We start from the raw sequence: 17607 nt of genomic DNA, 5'->3' as shown, positions 1-17607 counted from the left end.
TGGTACCACCAAGTGAAGTTCGAACACATGAAAACACTTAGCTAGTACCAGCCACTTGGGGATCACCGTCAAAGTTACAGGCAGTCACGCAGCAAAAGCGTATAAGTCCGATGAACAATGACTATATGTGCCCACTGTCTAAGTCTGCCATGACAACGGTGCGTCTCGGAGCTTCGTTGTTCCCTGTCTTGATAGTTTTAGATGGCAACAGCGTGTTTCAAAAAAGGGGCAGTGAGAAAGAAAGTGGCCCTGAGGGCAAGCTGCTCCTCGCGTTCAAGTCCTTCACGAGGAACAAGTCTCTGCATCTTTGAACCTGCTTGGTTCCTGCTTATGCACAGCAGTGCTTGGCTCCGGCCGCTTGCGGTTTCACTACGCCTCTCTTTCGAAACATGCGAGAGGACGAAGCAAGTCTTATGATTGATGTCACAGAGGCAGACTCGACCCTTTTGAGCATGATTACGCATCATAATATCAGTCCTGTGAGGACAGCCTAGGTACTCGTCCTACCACTCAATATATGATAGGGATAGTGGTTCGTACGATAAATGTACACTGTGGGAAGCCGGAGGAAGGTACAAAACCTCTAGACTATATATCACATAGGCTGTTAAGACAGGGTCAAGTCTACACGGAGCCTTTGTTATGAGATGCAACAATTCAGGCGTGTGACCTATCGTGAATTCGTTTGAAGTAAATTTGCTTATGTTCATCAATCTTAACCTAAGAAAACATAGCCACAGAAGAAAAGAAAAGGGAGAGGAAGACTTGAGAACTTCTTACCCAAACACAAAAGCGAACTTGAAAAACAAATAGAGGAGGCGAACAAAGTCAGGAGCCTGCTTGACTTTGAAAAGATCCAGTTCCTTCTTAATAATCATGATGGGAATAACAAAGGTTCCAGCCCAAGGTAGATAGAAACGTCATGCATACATTGAACAGAACGAGAAAGTATTGACTCCAACAGGAAGACATGCCAAGGTGACATGACTAGATAAAAAGTGTAGTCCAGGGGTCTTGAATGCGCAAGTCTCTTATCAACGAGAACACCAGGCATTGGATTCATGGAAAGTGGTCCAACGGTAGAGATCTGCCAGGCTTGTTGGGACAGATGAGGTTGCGAGCGAATATGTGTGGAGGGAAACTCGTTATCATCACTAGAGAGGCCTAAATTCCAGTAGCGGACCGCATCGTTGCCCCAAGAAGACAACAATTAAGCCCCGCTTGAGTTCGAATCATCGTCGGATGGCTCAATCCGAACAAGAATCTCTTCGAGAAACCCCTCTAAGAACGACGAGACTTGGGCGCCCATTCCCACAGGGGCCTCATTATCCCAACGTTCAAGTCTTGTGAACATCCCGCACAGATCGCCCACAAGAGACTCCATCATCTCGTGCGCGTGGTACTGACGCGCCTGCTGTTTGTAAGCATCGGTGCTCTTATTGCCAGCGGAGTTGTGAGTAAGAAGTTCCAAGCGCCGTGCCCGACGACGTATGGCGGCTTCGAGAGCAGGTAATATCACACTGTTCAAGGCGGTAATTTCGGTCGACGAGGACTGTGATGGTTGATTACTTGCTGCCCGTGCAGCGCTGTCAAAGGAGCTTTCTATCGCGATGTGAGACTGACTTCGACTATGCTTCACTGGGGTAGGTGTGTTGTTTTGCGCGAGCACTTGCTGAGATCGGAATGATGGCGACTGCGGCGACATGTGCCTAGGAGTAGGGGGAGGCCGAGGCAGTGGTTGCGGCGGCGCGAAAAGCTGACGATGTGGGCTGGATTCTGCTGCAGGTCTGGATCCCTGACTGGATGAAGGGCCAGGAACAGCGCGAGAGGGGCTATGTCTCTGAAAGAGTGCATGCTCTGTGCATTGTGATGGTTGCGTTCTCTCACAGCCCTGTGTTGCATGAGTATCGTGGCGGCTGTTTGAGGAGGCTAGGGAAATACTTGGTGACTGGTCGAGGTTGAGGAAACTCAAGTCTTCGGCTAAAGCTTGCTGTAGAGCTCTATCGTATTCATTGCCGGGGCTTTCTTTAGGCAGGCGCGTAGCTGGCTCTTTTAGATATGAAGGTGTATGTGGCCTGAACTCTGATGCTGAAGACTTCATAGGAGATGGCGGCAAAGGAATTTTAGAGGGTGAGGATGGTACGGATGCAGCGCCTGGAGTACGCGGTGGCGGCATCGGCACAGTAGGAGGATTGATTTTATTGCGTGCAAATTCCATACGACTGCTTGCCTTCAGGTTTTGTTCAGCGATATCATGAGCTCGTGCATTCACGTCGGCTTCTTTCATGGGCTTCAGCGCAGGAGCTCGTCCCCCAGCAGGGCGGACAGTGCCAAAGTCCCAGAGATCGTCTTCTTCGTCGACAGGGCTGGTCTTGGATGGAGGTTCTTGATAGTTATCCTCGTCGTCATCTGTCGATTTATTTCCATGAATAGTATTCCAGCGCTCGTAGCGTTCAATCAATTCCGTTAGGTATGTTGTCTTCTTCGCCCTTTTGATGAATGGATGCTCCAACAATTCTCGGGCTGAAGGTCGCTCCCGCGGATCCCTCCGCAGGCAAAGTTCCACGAAGTTCTTGAAAGCTCTGCTGTAGTCCCCGTGCAAGGTTGGGGGAGGATTTTTAGGAATCAAGAACAGAACCTTCATAGGATGAATATCCGAGTAAGGTGGCTCTCCATTCGCCAACTCAATTGCAGTTATTCCAAGAGACCAGATATCGGCCTTATAATCATAGCCCGACTGTTTGATCACCTCTGGTGCCATCCAGAATGGTGTCCCCACAAAGGTGTTTTTCTTAGTCATAGTTGCTGATAACTGACTCGAAACACCAAAGTCTGCGAGCTTCACCTGGCCACTAGAAGTGAGAAGGATATTGGCAGCTATACCACAGATTAGCTGGTGTTGGACGGGCCGATACATAAGCGGTATGATAAACAGTACCTTTGACATCACGATGTAGCTTCTTGTCGCTATGCAAGTAGTCTAATCCCCGGAGCAACTCTCGGAGAATTATCATAATATACTCCTCGGGAATGGTGCCGGGGCGCATCAAATCCGAGCAACTACCACCGGAGCAGAACTCCATAACGATCCACAAGCTAGACCCTTTCAAGAACGAGCCATGATACCTGGTCACGTAGGGCGAATTGAGCTCCGACAAGATAGCAATCTCTTGGATGATATCTTCAACCTCATCTTCGGCATTCTCGACGTCGATGATTTTGATCGCAACAGATGCTCCGTTACGTTTATCGACCCTTAGATCGAACCACAGCGTGAGCGATGGGTCTTATAGATCTTCTGCAAACGGGAAATAGAGACAGCGCCATACCCTTTATACACTTTCCCAAAACTTCCGCCACCTAGACGACGGTCGGTCAGGAAAGCCAGCTAACAGTTAAGGCGGCAAAGCGGATACGTACCGATGCAATTCTGCTTCATGTAAATTGTCTCTGGGTCTACGAGGCCTTCCATTTTGGCTGTGCTTGGACTCACGACCTGCTAATGGCCAGTGTTCGATGTGGTTCTGTCATAGTCAATGTAAGAGTCAGCATTGACAGCCGACACAAAGGATATTTATCGGAGGACCAAGTAGCCAGTGAGCAGGGGATGGGCCAAGAGGTTTCGAGGAGAGAGCTATAGTGGATGAATCGTCCAATCAGCCATGAGAGAACGGTGACAACATACCTAGTACCGATCGCCTAGAATCAGCAGTCTAGGAGGTATGGAACGAACAGATAAGGTTCAATGGAACACTGAGAACATTCATTGACAAAGGGGGAAGATCAATTCTATGTCAGAGTTCACAAGGGCGAGAAAGCGAGGATTAAGCTCAAGTGCCACCCGTGGAATGCGAGACACTGGTCGACCAGTGCACGATCAGCTGGCGGGGGGGGGGGGGGGTTTGTTGAACCCAGCTGAGCCAGGACTTGCACTTCTGAAGGAGGGGGCGAGGGGAGAGGAAGGAGGGGGAGGAAGGGAGGAAGCGGTAAGTTAGAAGGACAGACAGACAAACGTCCTTTTAGAATCAATCCCCTTGCTTTGATTGTCAATTTAGAAACAAGTAAGGATCTCAGACAGAGCTCAGATGGCAGAGAGAGAAGAATCTCCTTGCATACTGATAGTGTAGTAATGGACAGGGCCACTGCAAACATGGAACAACAACAACGAAGGAGGGACCGCCCGGTGATTGGGGCAACGCGGGGTTGTTTCTGCCGGCCCAATGCCTTGATTTCTTGCCAATGGTGGGGCTCAGTCCTGAATGGCGGTCAGCAGCTACTACCCCCCCTCAAGTAGCCCGGTAACTGCGCCCGGCGGGTACCTACGGCTGCCCAGCGCGGGACCAACAGCCACGGAACGATGTATGTACATACTCCATACTCTGTCAAGCACTTGCCATCAAGTCTATCGCTCAAAAATCATGTGTCTTATTGCATCCTGGCTTAGATCTATAAGGCCCCAGTCATCCATTATGATCTTCTCCCAATTCATCCTCAAATGAAATAGTTCCGAATGTACGTCTTAGATAAAAACCTCCCGCCTTCGTAGCTCGTGGGTGCAGGCTCGAAGGACTAGATGCACTCAGTGCGAAACGGGGCTTTCCCTTCATCACAGCGACCCATCCTGAATCCTAAGCATTGGAGTTTTCGTCGACTGTGAGATCATTCATTCTCAACATAACCAATCATTACCGTTCCGTTCTTCAAACCGGCTTCTTCGATGCTTGCATCCAATGAGTCGATCAGATTACGACCCATGGCATTGAGGTCGAACTCCACCCCTTGCTTGTCTGCCAACGGAGGTTCGGTTTTGAGCCACTCGTAGATCCTCCGAACCGGGTCTGCCAGAGCGAAGCGGCGAATGACTCTTCCGGAGGGATGGCGGAACTGAATGCGCGTCGTTGTTGCGGGATCGGCCGGTGGTTCGGTGTGGGGGTTGTCATTTGAGATGGCAGCGAATGCACTATGCTCACCTGGCTCCTCTTCATCCATGTCGACGTCTTCCACATCGACCGCCTTCCCCTTACCTTTGACGTCTCCAGTACTGCGGGTAAGCTCATCAGGATCCTCCAATTTCGGGGCTTGAGCCGCCTGTTCACCCAGGCTGTTCCTCATCGCCATCTCCAGCATTTCTTCCTCAGTCATGGCATCTATGCTCTTCTCCTTCTGTTCCGGCTTGCGCTTAGCAACGGGGTTCCGCACGTTGTGTTTCAGACTGTACCGGTCTAAGAATTCGTGAAGTTGCATCAAGAATTCGGCGGCCCGCACAACTGGAGGACCAGACCAGACCTTCATCTGTTCTCCCGTCCGAGGATCGACAATTGCGATGTGAGGGTAGTTGTCCGATACTGCGCTTGCTTGAAAATAATACTGGAGATAGGGCGTAGCCCGTGGGTCGTCCTTGGAATATTGAAGGAAGACAAAGTGTTCCTTGACGGTATCCCGCACTCCAGGGTCTTTCCACAGGTCCCGGTTCAGCACCTGGCAGTCGAAGATTGAAGAATCCTGGATGTTGACCAGCAACCACTTCTCAGTATCGCGGCCTTCCTGCCGAGCGGAATCCCAAGAAAGCCGAGACATAATCTCGAACGGCGGACGATACATCTCGGCCAGCATGTTCTGTTTACTTGAGGCTTCGGAGGCTCCTCCAGTCGCTGCTGCCAGTTGCTCACGTTGTGACGCCTCATCTTCGCCGTGCCATATCGACGCCGTATCTCTTTGATTGAAAATACCGGGACGGTCTTGGGAAGCGGAAACAATGAGTTAGCGACGGACAGACGGGAAGATAAATGGTATCACAGGGTTATACTGACTGTGTCGCTGCTGGCGAGCGCGCAGTTGGCCCAAAATGCTGGCATGCATGTCGCCGTCGTCAAAGTCCGCTTCTGGGCCCACCAAAGTTTCTGTGGTGCGAGCCATCGGTGCGCGCACCTCTTCTTCAGCACCCGCCCCTCTGTACATCTCCTCCTGGAGCCGACGAGCCATGGCCGCATCATCTTCGAAGTGAGCGCCGCGGGCGGAAGGCCGCGATTCGTCCACCGTGGTGTCGTCGTCGTCGTCTGAGTCGATGTGTACAACGCCGGAATCATCTTCATATCCTCTGGCGCGAGAGGCTTGCTGAGGCGCGGAAGTTGATGGCGCAGGCTCTTCGGTTAGCGGTGCTCCACCATTCTCAAAGTAAAGTTGCATAGCCTGCTCGATGTTGAAATCGGCAAGCTGCAAGTACTGGATTGCCAGCTCCGGCTTGGAGCCGGTAATTTCGGTGAACTGGGCCACCACATCGCCGTCCATGACGGGCAAAGCACGCTGGGTTTTGTTTTAGAAGCAGGAGAAGATATAAACAGGATAAATAGTGGGGTATCAGGCCGGTGCGAGACGGAAACTACCTGCAGGAGGACTTAACTGCAAGCTGCAAGGTTGATGAGTGAGGAGGGCAATATGATGCAAACAGCTGCAAACTCCAATGACGGTATTAAGGCGGTGATCAGGGATGACAGATTACAGGGCAGCAGGGCAACAAGAAAGGCTCAGTGGAATAGATTCAGCTTGAACAGGTGGAGGTCGGAGATACATAGATTGATTTGATTGTCAATCAAAGTGTGCTAAGAATATAGAGATATAAGCTAAGGGAAGAGTATAAGTAGGTATTATGTACCTAGTTATATAACAGTAGTAGAAGACAATGTCCGCTCCGATATTTAGTTAGGTAGGCAGGATCAGTGACGCACTTCGTTTAGTTAAGTTAGTTGGTTGATTAACTAAGCGCCGGGACAGTTACACAATCACCGACGCCGCCCAACTTCAAATGCAGTAACCAAAGCTGCGGCACTGGGCTTTGTCGGGAACCCTACTTGACTGTCGCAGGGCTTTCGCTGCCGACGCGTGACGCGCCGAGGCAGCGCGTCGTGGATAGCGCCGCGGCCCTAAAATCGGGCGAGGCTCAATTATGCCTCCTTGGGAAAAATAGCTCCATGTCCACTCACTCACTCACGAACTCCCGTTATCCCCATTACTATCCAATCCAGTCTGCACTTGCCTTCCTATTCACTAAGTTGTTTTTACTCTCTCACCCAACGCTCTTGCCTCCTTTGTGTGAGGGTTCGTCATATCGTAACAATGGCTGTCTCGGTCCTGGGCAAGCGCCAACGGGGTGCCATCGAGACAGAAGGTACGTTGACTTGCTTTCCTCAGCGGAGCTCACTATCAACTTCCTTGTCTAATCAATTTTTCTCTATAGCTCCTCAATTGCTACTTCGCAGTGGAAGCAAGCGCCGAGCACAGCCGCCCCGCATCCGTGAAGAACCCGAATCCACTGCATTACAAACACGACAGCTTCGTTCGAGGACAATCGACAATAGCATTGCCGATCCGCAAGAGAACCGAAGCCCCAAGAAATTAGAATCTTCTACGGACCATACCTCAGACCGCAGCTTGAGGGAAAACAAGATCGTTTCACCTGTCAAGCTTTCATCAGTCAAGCGCAATGCTACTACGGATCCTATCAATGGTTAGTCGACCGGAGCAGCAATGTCCAAGGCCACTGCTGACGGAATATAGACGAAAATTCAACACCAGTCGAATTCAAGACTCCTTCGAAGTCGAGATTTCGGGATGCACTCGACTCCGCGCCGGTCACACCAAAACACCGCGTTCAGGTTGGCGCAAAACCGTCGACGCCACGTACTCCCCGCCATGCAACCACTCCTACAACTGCTACCACCGCACAGACTGTCTATACGCAAGCAAGACAATTGTTTGCACGAGGCGTATCATCTACGCGGATTGTTGGCAGGGAGGCCGAACGGGAAAAGCTTCGCGATTTCATACAGGACAGCCTGAACTCTTGCACAGGTGGCTGCTTGTATGTGAGCGGTCCTCCTGGTACCGGAAAAAGTGCATTGGTTCAGGAAGTGTGTAATGGGATGGACCTGCAATCAGCCAAGGTTACACACATTAATTGTGCGAGCATGCGAGCCGCCCGTGATGTTTACAGCAAGCTTATCGAGGATCTTTGCGATGACTCTGAGGTGTTTAAAAAGAGCGAGGCGGACCGGCTACGAATCATGTTCACATCGAACAAGAAACAGAACGATTTATATTTCGTGACCCTGGACGAGATTGACCATCTCCTCACTGCGGACGCTGGCATTTTGCAGTCCCTATTCGAGTGGTCTCTACAGAGCGAGTCGAAACTTATGCTCATTGGGATTGCAAATGCACTTGATTTAACTGACAGGTCGTTGCCCCAGCTGAAAGCCAAGAATCTCAAGCCACGTCTGCTCCCATTTCTGCCTTATAATGCGGCTCAAATTGCTGGAGTCATTACTGGTCGACTTCGTTCCCTGCTTCCGGAGGGTCACAGTGCAGATCCAAACTTCATCCCATTTGTCCAGCCCGCAGCGATCCAGCTGTGCTCGAAGAAGGTGGCCTCGCAGACTGGCGACCTACGCAAGGCATTTGAGCTGATCAAGCGCGCCATCGATCTTGTGGAACAAGAAACCCTACAGAAGCTCGAGAAGCAAGATGCCGCGTCTGGCACTCAAAACCAAACTATTCTCGTTGAGAACAATAATCTCTCATCCATCAGCAAATGCTCACCACCTTTCCAGAAGTCTATGAAGGCCTACACCCCCCTCACCGCACCACGAGCGAGCATCGCCCATGTGGCGCGCATCACTTCCTCTGCTTTCGGTCAGGGCACCGTGCAAAGACTTCAGGGTATCAATCTTCAACAGAAAGCCGCAATCTGTGTATTGATCGCTCTGGATCGGCGCCGTCGAGAGACAGAAATCCCAGGTACTCCATCCAAAAACAAAAATGTGGCTCCCACGGTCAAGCAGGTCTATGATGCGTATTGCGCCCTGTGTCGGAAAGACAATCTTCTGCACCCTCTCACATCGACGGAATTCAAGGATGTGCTTAGCAATCTGGAAACCATGGGTCTCGTGGGCGAACACCAAGGCCGCGGTCGAGGTGGCACAGTCGCTGGCGGAACCGACATTCGACGTTCTCCCTCTAAGCATGGAGCTGGTCCCATGACTCCTAGTCGAGCGCTGGACGAGCAATGCCTCGTATGCTTCGTTTCTCAGAAGGAGATCGAGAGCCAAATCGTTGGACCCGGGGAGGGCATCCTCCGCAGGCTGCTTTTAGGTCAAGCCTAAAACTTGATCAACATTCTGCATTTCTGAGCGTTTGGCCACCTGGCCTTCATTGCATTTTTGCATTGTACCGACTTCTTATGTCTTGGTTATCGGTGCATTGGACCCCGTACAAACATTTCATCACTCATATCTGGGATTAGCACAGCACACACAGCATGGCACAGCACGGCACGGAACATACCTCATAGCGTTGTATACTTAGTTTACTTGGCACTATAATTCAGAGAAAAATACAATCAAAATTCATCTTACTTGCAGTTCTCCTTTGACGGAATATTCTACATTGGGATTCTATCTGCAAACTAGACGGTGCATATCACACGCGGGGACTGTTCGAGGATAAATCCGAGACAATGCACGGAAGTGGATATTTCGCGAACACATGATAAAATCATGAAAACACAGCAGGCATAGATAGATTGATCAATCGATGGAAGGAAAGAAACAAAGATAGATAAATGGAATGGGAGCACTATGTATACACCAAAGATAGAATAAACATACGAAGATGTTGGGTATGTCAGAGGAAGAAGAGAAGCAGAAGCAGGTTTGCAAAGGAACCTCAGGCAGAGGGAGCGGGATGTCGACTCTCGAGCGGGATACAATCGAGGATGCACGAAGCAAACAGTAAGAACACAGAGGAAAGGAGAAGTGGCGAAGAAAGACTGCTGACTAGGTAGGTAGTCCTTGGGCCCAAGGCTTTCTTGGCTGATAAGACCGGCTCTCAGATCCGAGAAAGAGGCCAAGGTAACTGAGGTCAGCAGACACACATCATGCGTAGACTCCTCTCACTTTATGTTGCTTCACCATCCTTATTTCTCAGAATGGGGTGGAGCACCATAACGATCTGTTCCCGGCAGACTAGTAGAGTATAGTCGTTGGTGGCTGTTAGTCCCTCCCCAATCCACTGTCATGATGAGAGAACCTCAAGCAAGACATGCGACAACGTTCAAGACGTTCAGGTCATATGAGTCAATCAGTCAGTTAGTGAGTGCATCCACACATCACATGAGTCGCGTTTAGTCATCGTCCATTGGCTTGTCCTCCAAAGTAACACCTTTGGGCTCGTTCTCGATGGTTGCCAGGCTGCTGCGCTTGCTGTCAGATCCATTCTCGCTGTTCACCGCGATGGGAAAGCTGGAACGATTGCCAAGACCGGGTTTGCGGTTGAACATGACACTGGAGAGGGGGATCGAAGTGCGCTTTTCGGCTTCCTGGGTGGGAGTGGCAGCGGTCACGGGGCTCATGGATCCATCTGATCCTGCGACCGGAGGAGGACTCGAAGTTCCAGATCTGGAGCTGGCACTGACGGCGGGAGAGTCATCCGCAGCACCGTTGGTCTCAAGAGCTTCTGAGTTGTCGATGTTCACGCTGCTCATTTTCTCGGCAGCTGTAGGAGATTCCATGTTGGTGGGAACGTCGAGGCTATTACGGAGGTTGGTTCTCCGCTCGGTAGGGCTCGTGACGTTGACGGGGAAACGCCCGGCCTCTGAAGCACCGCTAGAACGATCCCGACGGTGCTTCCGTGGGGGATTGGGGCTGTGGGCGCGGCTGCGGTCGACAATGGCGCGGTTCCGCGCTTCCATGGCTGCGCGTCGATTGCTCTCATCAGTGCTAATAGCACGGGGGCGATTGCTGGTGCCACTGATCCCGAGAGCGCTCGATTGGCGCTTAAGCTCGCCGAAAATAGCATCTTTGTGAGCGAACAGGTCACGGATTAGGCGATAGCTATGGCGCTCATTCATCGTAAGGCTGCTCTCCGTGCGGGGGCGGAGAATGCAAGGGGAGAGCGCTTGGGCAAGAGAAGATACATAAGCTTCGTCGGCAGACGTCAGGTCTATCAAACGCGTGAAATGGGTCATAATGGCGTCAAGTGTGGCGATGTTATTGAGACGGAGTTGGCCGAGTGTGCTTTGAAGAACTTTGATGCGGCCTTCCTCTGTGGTCTCATGGGCGGTGGTGGAATAAATTGTCTTAACAATTTCATAAACTTGAGAAGAAACGAGCGAATCTGATTCATGTTAATGCGAATCAGATTGTGAGACGAGATGGATACGAACCTGGCAATTCAAGAAGATACAACTTCAAGACGCTGGCAATGATAGGAATCTCGTATTTCTCGAGCACTTCGTTGTAGTCCGCTCTGCTGTTGTTCAATGCATTCCGCAAATGGTGCGTTGCCGCTAAAGGTACATCATAGAGCCATATCGCACGTCGGGCCTCGTCACCCTCCAATTCAGGGTAACCTATATCTTTGGTCAGTCACTTTCCAAGAGGACGACGTCAATACTGCAGCGCTCTTACGGTTGTCAAGATAAGTGAGGATAGTCGTTACAATAATTGGAACCCGCTTGCGATCGGCTCTTGCTCTAGCCTCGAGATCAACACCGAAGTTCTGATCTAGATGCAGATTAGATCTCAGCTGCCCAGACGGTTTACGAAGATCGGGGTCTTCTACATACCTTCAACGGAGCCGTAGTAGTTTTCGTAAGCCTGTACGCGGGGGACAAAACCGCCGGTCCGGTAGTTCTCCAGAAGGTATCTAAGATCTCCGAGGGGCTGAATAGTCTCCTGGTACAGCATCATGTGATCCACCGTGCTCTGCAGGTTAGGAATCACGTTGCTGATTGCTCCAGAGAAATCTAGGATTACGGCTTTGATTGCCTTGAGACGGTCCAATTCGCACTGCTCCATAAAGCGCAGATTCTCAACAATCTCCTCCTCGAGCTTGCATCTGATCAGGTCAAGTCGCCGCACAGCAGCCTTGTACCGTTCATCAGCCTCGCGGGCCTCTCTGCGCAACTTTTCCGCTGGCGTTTCGTTCGGGTATGGGTTATTCAGCGGGTTCCACCCGGCGAGCATCTCGGATACAGAAGACAGGGGGGAGTCACTGCCATCTTCGCTGGAGGCGATAGAAGTGACCCGCATCAGAGGCTTTTTCTTGTCGGGAATGCCTGTGACTTGGAAGACTTTTGGGCGCCACTGATAACGCATCTTAGAGCTATTGGCAAACGTGCTGCCCATGTTTCCCACGAGCCTAAGAAACCCGTTGTCGACAAGGTCCTGGCCGATTCTTTCACAATAGCTGATGCTGGTTCCGTTCAGATACTTCTGAATATAGTCGACGATGTCGGCACCGGTCGATGTGTTCTGATAAGTCCCAATGATGGGCACTTTGACATCGCCCACTTTGATCGTTTCCAGCATGTGTATCAACAGCTTCTTCAGGTCCTCGGGAGGATAGATGCGATCGCCGATTTCGACCGGCTCTTCTTCCTCTCCCTCTTCTTCCGGCAAGACGATCCTGGGAGTGGGCTTGATTTTGGGACTGGTCTCGGGGCCTTGGAAAGCAAGCTTGTTCTCTTCCTCCAAATCCTCCACAACACGGCACTTGTTGAAGTAGTGGCTCCGCAGTTTCTTGACCAATTCGACCTGCTTCGTGTGTTCCTTGATGCGGGCCTGCAAATCATCGTGAGAGTTCTGTATCCGCGCCTCATGTTGGTCGCACCAGCGGCGGAACGGCGACACGACCAATTCCCGAATGTTGGACGCGATTTTCTGGTGGTTCTTGGACGCCTCGACCATTTCCGTGCGAACACCTTCATAAGCCTGCAGAGAAAGATGGCAACCCCGCATTAGTACTCGCATAGACATGAAAGACCTAGCCTTAACTCTCCGGTCCGCTTACCTTCCTCACGCTCGCCCCGTCGTCCTTCGCAAACCCTGTTGGTGTCACCCGGTCGACGGCCGGCGCAATGTCCCCGAGTTTGGAGCCATACATGTCCTCCGCGTCCGCGCGCATCGAGGCAATAGTCAGAATTTGTTTGTTTTCCACCGCGCCCTGCTGGAGTTTGCCGTAGAGTACCCCCAGACCTGTGGCGTAATCTGGGGTCCAAAACGAATCTGCGAAGCCAGGCATTGTGAAGCAAGATCGGCGACCGACAAACGAGCAATGAATTGGAGTTCCTGGTCTCGCCTAAGGTGCTGCAATGATACGCAGAGGTACTTGTTCGAAGTCGGCAAGTCTCCCAAGGTAGAGATGATCGGTCGTCGTCGCCAGCGGAAGGCGACCGGGTTAAACAAACTAGAGGCGCAACGGTAACTGTACACAAGGACCGTGGAGAAAGTGAAAAGAGAAGTAAGAAAACGACCGGCTTGAGCGCAACCAATATAGCTGAAGGTTTCGACAATCCCTAAGGTGGCACGGAGGAGCTGCGAAGAGACATAGGCTCGGGGAGAGGGGAGGAGGGGGGAAACAAGTATGCGAGAGCGGCTACAGAAGACGACAGCCTAGAATTCGGGGGGGGGAGAAGGTGGGATGAATGCAGCGCCAATGGAGAGCAGTGATGCAGTAGATAATAACGAAGAGAGAAGAGATAGAAGGAAAAAGAAAATACGATATGCTCTAGAAGAGAGGCAATTGTTTTGTCAGGGAAGGAGAGGTGAAAGGAAGAGAAGTATAACCGGGAGGAAGAAACAATGATGATGATGATGATGATGATGGGATGAATATTTCGAGATTCCAGAGGATAAGTCAGACTAGAGAGAGAGAGAGAGAGAGGTTCGGTCGGGCCTTGGGCTCTCCATCCGTCATTATGGAGGGCGACGGTGTAGGTACTGGGTACGGTAATTCACATGTAAGTTTTCAACACTACTACCGATTAGTGCAGGAATACGGAGTACGTACCAAGCTGAAACCACGTTAAATAAAGGCCCTATAGAAAAAAGTGACTGGGCAGGGCTGGTCAAGTCAACTCTACTACTAAGGTCTACGTAACTCTTGGTTACTATGGAGTACAGTCCGCACTAGACCATTGCCGCCCGCCTTCTTTTTTCCCAGTCTCCTCCTCAGCCTCGCTTTATCCCTCACGTGTTGCGTGCTTTGCTGGGTAGGAATAGGTAGTCTAAGTTATTTAGTAGAGAACTGCTGTTGTTCTGCTGTTGCTCTGTTGTTGCTGGAAAAGTGGCTACTATTTTTGGTCTCCCCGTCACGGTTAATTATTACCGTTGTCTTAGATTGATTTCCCAACAATCTCACATGGCCCCCCCTTCCCGTAAGTGACCATGGTATAATTAGGCATAGTCTGCTGTCCGATCATTGCCCGAGTGAGGTTGGCATCCAACCCTCCTCCACTAATACTCGGTGTGTTCATTCGCTACTGACGGAGGACCAGAAAGACACCAATTTCTCCTGCCGCCAAGACCACAGAACAGACCACCTCCCTCAATTTTGAGATTTCAAATGACAGACAGTCTTGAACGCGAAAGTAAGTCGCTTCATTCCGCTCGCTTCTACAACTCATAGTCCATGTACCTTGCGCAAGATATCAATTCGAGTCGAGTTGTATTTGACCATGAAGATGGTTTAAAACACCAAGACGCATCAGATGCTCTCATCTGTACAAGTGAGGGAAAGAAACATTATCGTTATGGTACACAAAGTTCAGGCACGTAAGGTATCATGATATTAAGGCGCCCGCGTATGTCCAATGTCTGACTGGCAACACTTCAACCTAACAGAAAAACTTGTAAACCTTCTTCCAAGCTGGCCAGGACGCCTGTTCGGCCTGTTCCTGCTCAATAAGATACTGGATATCCAAGTCACGTCGACCAGTCTGCAGGTCCATGTCTTTGGCGCGGATAAAAGGAGTCTTGTACCACAGTTTGTAAGGGATGTAAAATGCCAGCACGACAGGCGCGGCGAGGTAGGCCGAGAAGAAGTTTTCGACCAATGCCGAGGCAGACATACTCGCATATCCGGTAGGCGCGAACCCAACCCAGAACTGGGCTACCAAAACCAGGCAGTTGAAAGCGAATCCGACCCAGGATCCGATCACTCCAGGTTGAGACCGGAAAGCAAGTTCGTTCAGACTATGTCCCTGGATTTTCCAAGCACGACGGAAGCGGATATGGCACAAACAGATTGAACCCCAAGTGAAGATGGACGAGAGACCAGAAATCGCCATCATCCAAGAGAACGCTTCGGACTGCTTCGAAGACGCGGCCAAGAATCCAAGTGCACCCAGCGACGAAGCAATCAGGAGGGACCAGAGAGGACGACCCTTACGGTCGATGTAACCCAGGAACTTAGGGGCTTGTCCCTGTTCAGCCAGGGCTGCTAACGTTCTCGAAGAACCGTAGACCGAGGCGTTACCAACTGACAGCACGGCGATCATGATCACAACATTCATGACAGAGGGCAGTCCAGATATACCGGCGTTCTTGATGGCGATAACGAAGGGCGATGCCTTAGCGTCGGCGCTGGATGACCCGCTAAGGAGCATGTCATCGGTGTAAGGGACCAGCAAGCCGACCAGCAGAAGCGACAAGATATAGAACAAGGTGATACGCCAGAATACTTGCTTGATGGCAGTCGGGAGGGACTTGCGAGGATTGGCGGTCTCGGCTGCCGCAAGACCAACCAGCTCAGTGCCGGCAAATGCGAACGCAGCATTGACGAAGACACTGCAAAGACCCTTGAATCCGTTATGGAAAGCACCCGGGTTATGCCAATAGCGTGCACCGATATAGCCACCGTTGGGGCCACCACCACAATCCAAAATGATGCCAAGGATGCTTATTCAAGTCAGTCGGATGATTTCCAGGATTCCCGTAAGAGAAATGCGCTCAGGTCACTCACATAAAGCCAATAACCGCAAGGACCTTGACAATCGAGAAGACGAACTCAGCTTCTCCATAGCCCTTGACACCGAATAGATTGATTGCGACGATCAAGACCCAAAAGATGGCGACCCAGGCAGCACTCGAGATACTCGAGTTCCAGTAGTTGACGGTCATGGAAGCAGCGACAATTTCGGTCGGCAGAACCACCAACCATTGCAGAGCATAGTTCCAACCCATGGCGAAGCCCCAGGCGGGATCAATAAAGCGAGTGGAGTAGTGGGAGAAGGAACCAGCGACAGGAAACAAAACGGCCATTTCACCCAGCGCGTGCACGGTACAGTAAAGCATGCAGCCGATCAACGCGTAAGCAATCAGAACCGATGCAGGACCACCCGCAGCCAAAACTGATCCGGATCCGACGAAGAGACCAGTACCTGAGTGACCAGGTGAGCCATCTATGCAAGAACCAGGGGCCATATAGGGGTACATACCAATTGAGCCACCGATAGCGATCATCTGAAGGTGACGGCCTTTAAGCTTGCGCTGCAGAGGGGATTGAGCAGTCTTCCGTGCAGCTTCCTCGATATCGAATGCCGATCCATCGGCACCCGAGTGCTCGGCGGCCGTCACTTGTGCATTAGGATCTCTCTTGAAACTGTCCCAGATTCTTTGGCCAAAGCTTCCTTTAGTTGTCTCGGTCTCTCCATAGGACGGCGGAGGGTCGGCGGCCGAGGAGGCCTCGGGTTTGGATTCATATTTCGGCTCCATGAAATCTTTCTCCATGGCTGAAAGGGTAAGAGTAGGGTATGGTTTCGCACAAGGCACTAGGAACTCAGTAGGGCAGCAAGCTTGCACAATTAGAAAGAGACTTTCAGTATGGGAAGGTCGAGGTCGAGGAAGAGAAGAAGGAGAAGAAACAAGATAAGGTGATAGTGATTGTGCAGAGCAGCTGCTGGCGTATTTGAGTGCTAGGCTACGATGAGTGAATGTGTGTTACTGAGCCACTCCGGCGGGCCACGCTAATCCAAGGCACAATGTGTTGGACTGCCTGCTGCGATCACAACAGAGCAATGCTAGCGGGGGTGCAAAGAGGGATCAGAGGAGGGGGAAGAATTAAGAAGCTCGGAAGCCCTCATGGATTGACATGGGATGCCAGCCAGTATTTAAATGGGGAAGATCAGCCTTCAGAGCGAAGTGAGATGGAACAAATGAATAAACGCTGCCTAGCTAGTCTGGCTTAATTGACTGACATCCATGCTTTCGGGGGTAATTATCCACCATCAATCAGCATGGAGAAGGAAGAGGAGGGGTGGGCCAGATTATTGCATTGCAAGCATTGATACGGTATACCTCCCTGTCTACCTACCATCCATGTGGCCGAGCCAAACGGGCAGGAAACTCTCTGGGTTCGGAACCTTGAAGTGGGACCAGTCTGGGGGAAGCTAGACTACAAGAGGGGCCTTACTGTCAATTCACTAAAATTGATGGTGGCTAGGCCACTGTAGGTGGTGGTGCGTGGTGCATCCGATTGATATTCTGGGGGAGTATCTTGTGAATCTCTTGATTTCATGAACGGCGTCGATTGCCACCTTATGATTGAGCATGTCTGCATCTTGATTGGCTGCCATCTGCAGCATTATTCACCGTTACTTTTTGCTTGACAATTAGGATTGATAAGTGCGCAGTTACCAGCAGCTGACTTGCTAATCACAATCAGCCACACGACATGGGAAGGAAACCTTTCAAACCGGACTAGTCCCAACCATGACTAGCCCGCCCGGAGTCCCCAGGGCCACTTATCAGTGGGTATCTACGGAGTCTCCCA

The 17607-nt window shown here is 51.1% G+C and overlaps 5 protein-coding genes across 5 annotated transcripts; 1 reads left to right on the top strand and 4 right to left on the bottom strand.

Moving 5' to 3' along the window:
* Nucleotides 1-710: 710 nt before the first annotated feature.
* Nucleotides 711-3894, bottom strand: BO72DRAFT_431927 (putative Ste20-like serine/threonine protein kinase). The gene is made up of 5 exons (XM_040943149.1): nt 3686-3894; nt 3421-3524; nt 3330-3360; nt 2939-3255; nt 711-2877 (listed from the first exon to the last, which is right to left on the bottom strand). The coding sequence occupies exons 2-5, from the start codon at nt 3470-3472 to the stop codon at nt 1211-1213; spliced, it is 2067 nt and encodes a 688-aa protein (XP_040800067.1). The 5' UTR covers nt 3473-3524; nt 3686-3894; the 3' UTR covers nt 711-1210.
* A 504-nt stretch (nt 3895-4398) lies between these two features.
* On the bottom strand, nt 4399-6680 carry BO72DRAFT_431923 (DNA-protein crosslink repair co-factor UBX5). The gene is made up of 2 exons (XM_040943148.1): nt 5811-6680; nt 4399-5738 (listed from the first exon to the last, which is right to left on the bottom strand). The coding sequence occupies exons 1-2, from the start codon at nt 6286-6288 to the stop codon at nt 4660-4662; spliced, it is 1557 nt and encodes a 518-aa protein (XP_040800066.1). The 5' UTR covers nt 6289-6680; the 3' UTR covers nt 4399-4659.
* Nucleotides 6681-6963: 283 nt separating this feature from the next.
* Nucleotides 6964-9382, top strand: BO72DRAFT_449307 (AAA family ATPase CDC6). The gene is made up of 3 exons (XM_040944992.1): nt 6964-7165; nt 7235-7504; nt 7555-9382. The coding sequence occupies exons 1-3, from the start codon at nt 7114-7116 to the stop codon at nt 9156-9158; spliced, it is 1926 nt and encodes a 641-aa protein (XP_040800065.1). The 5' UTR covers nt 6964-7113; the 3' UTR covers nt 9159-9382.
* Nucleotides 9383-10177: 795 nt separating this feature from the next.
* Nucleotides 10178-13077, bottom strand: BO72DRAFT_380912 (GTPase-activating protein RGD2; the record flags this gene model as incomplete). The annotated part of the gene is made up of 5 exons (XM_040941405.1): nt 10178-11148; nt 11219-11404; nt 11463-11558; nt 11621-12767; nt 12847-13077. 5 exons carry the CDS (start codon nt 13075-13077, stop codon nt 10178-10180), a joined length of 2631 nt encoding a protein of 876 aa, XP_040800064.1.
* A 1594-nt stretch (nt 13078-14671) lies between these two features.
* Nucleotides 14672-16565, bottom strand: BO72DRAFT_381009 (amino acid permease GAP1; the record flags this gene model as incomplete). The annotated part of the gene is made up of 3 exons (XM_040941410.1): nt 14672-15734; nt 15799-16216; nt 16274-16565. 3 exons carry the CDS (start codon nt 16563-16565, stop codon nt 14672-14674), a joined length of 1773 nt encoding a protein of 590 aa, XP_040800063.1.
* Nucleotides 16566-17607: the final 1042 nt, after the last annotated feature.

This window comes from Aspergillus fijiensis (genome assembly GCF_003184825.1).
Source record: "Aspergillus fijiensis CBS 313.89 unplaced genomic scaffold BO72scaffold_32, whole genome shotgun sequence".
NCBI classification, from domain to species: domain Eukaryota; kingdom Fungi; phylum Ascomycota; class Eurotiomycetes; order Eurotiales; family Aspergillaceae; genus Aspergillus; species Aspergillus fijiensis.
This window is presented reverse-complemented; position numbering and strand designations above follow the sequence as displayed.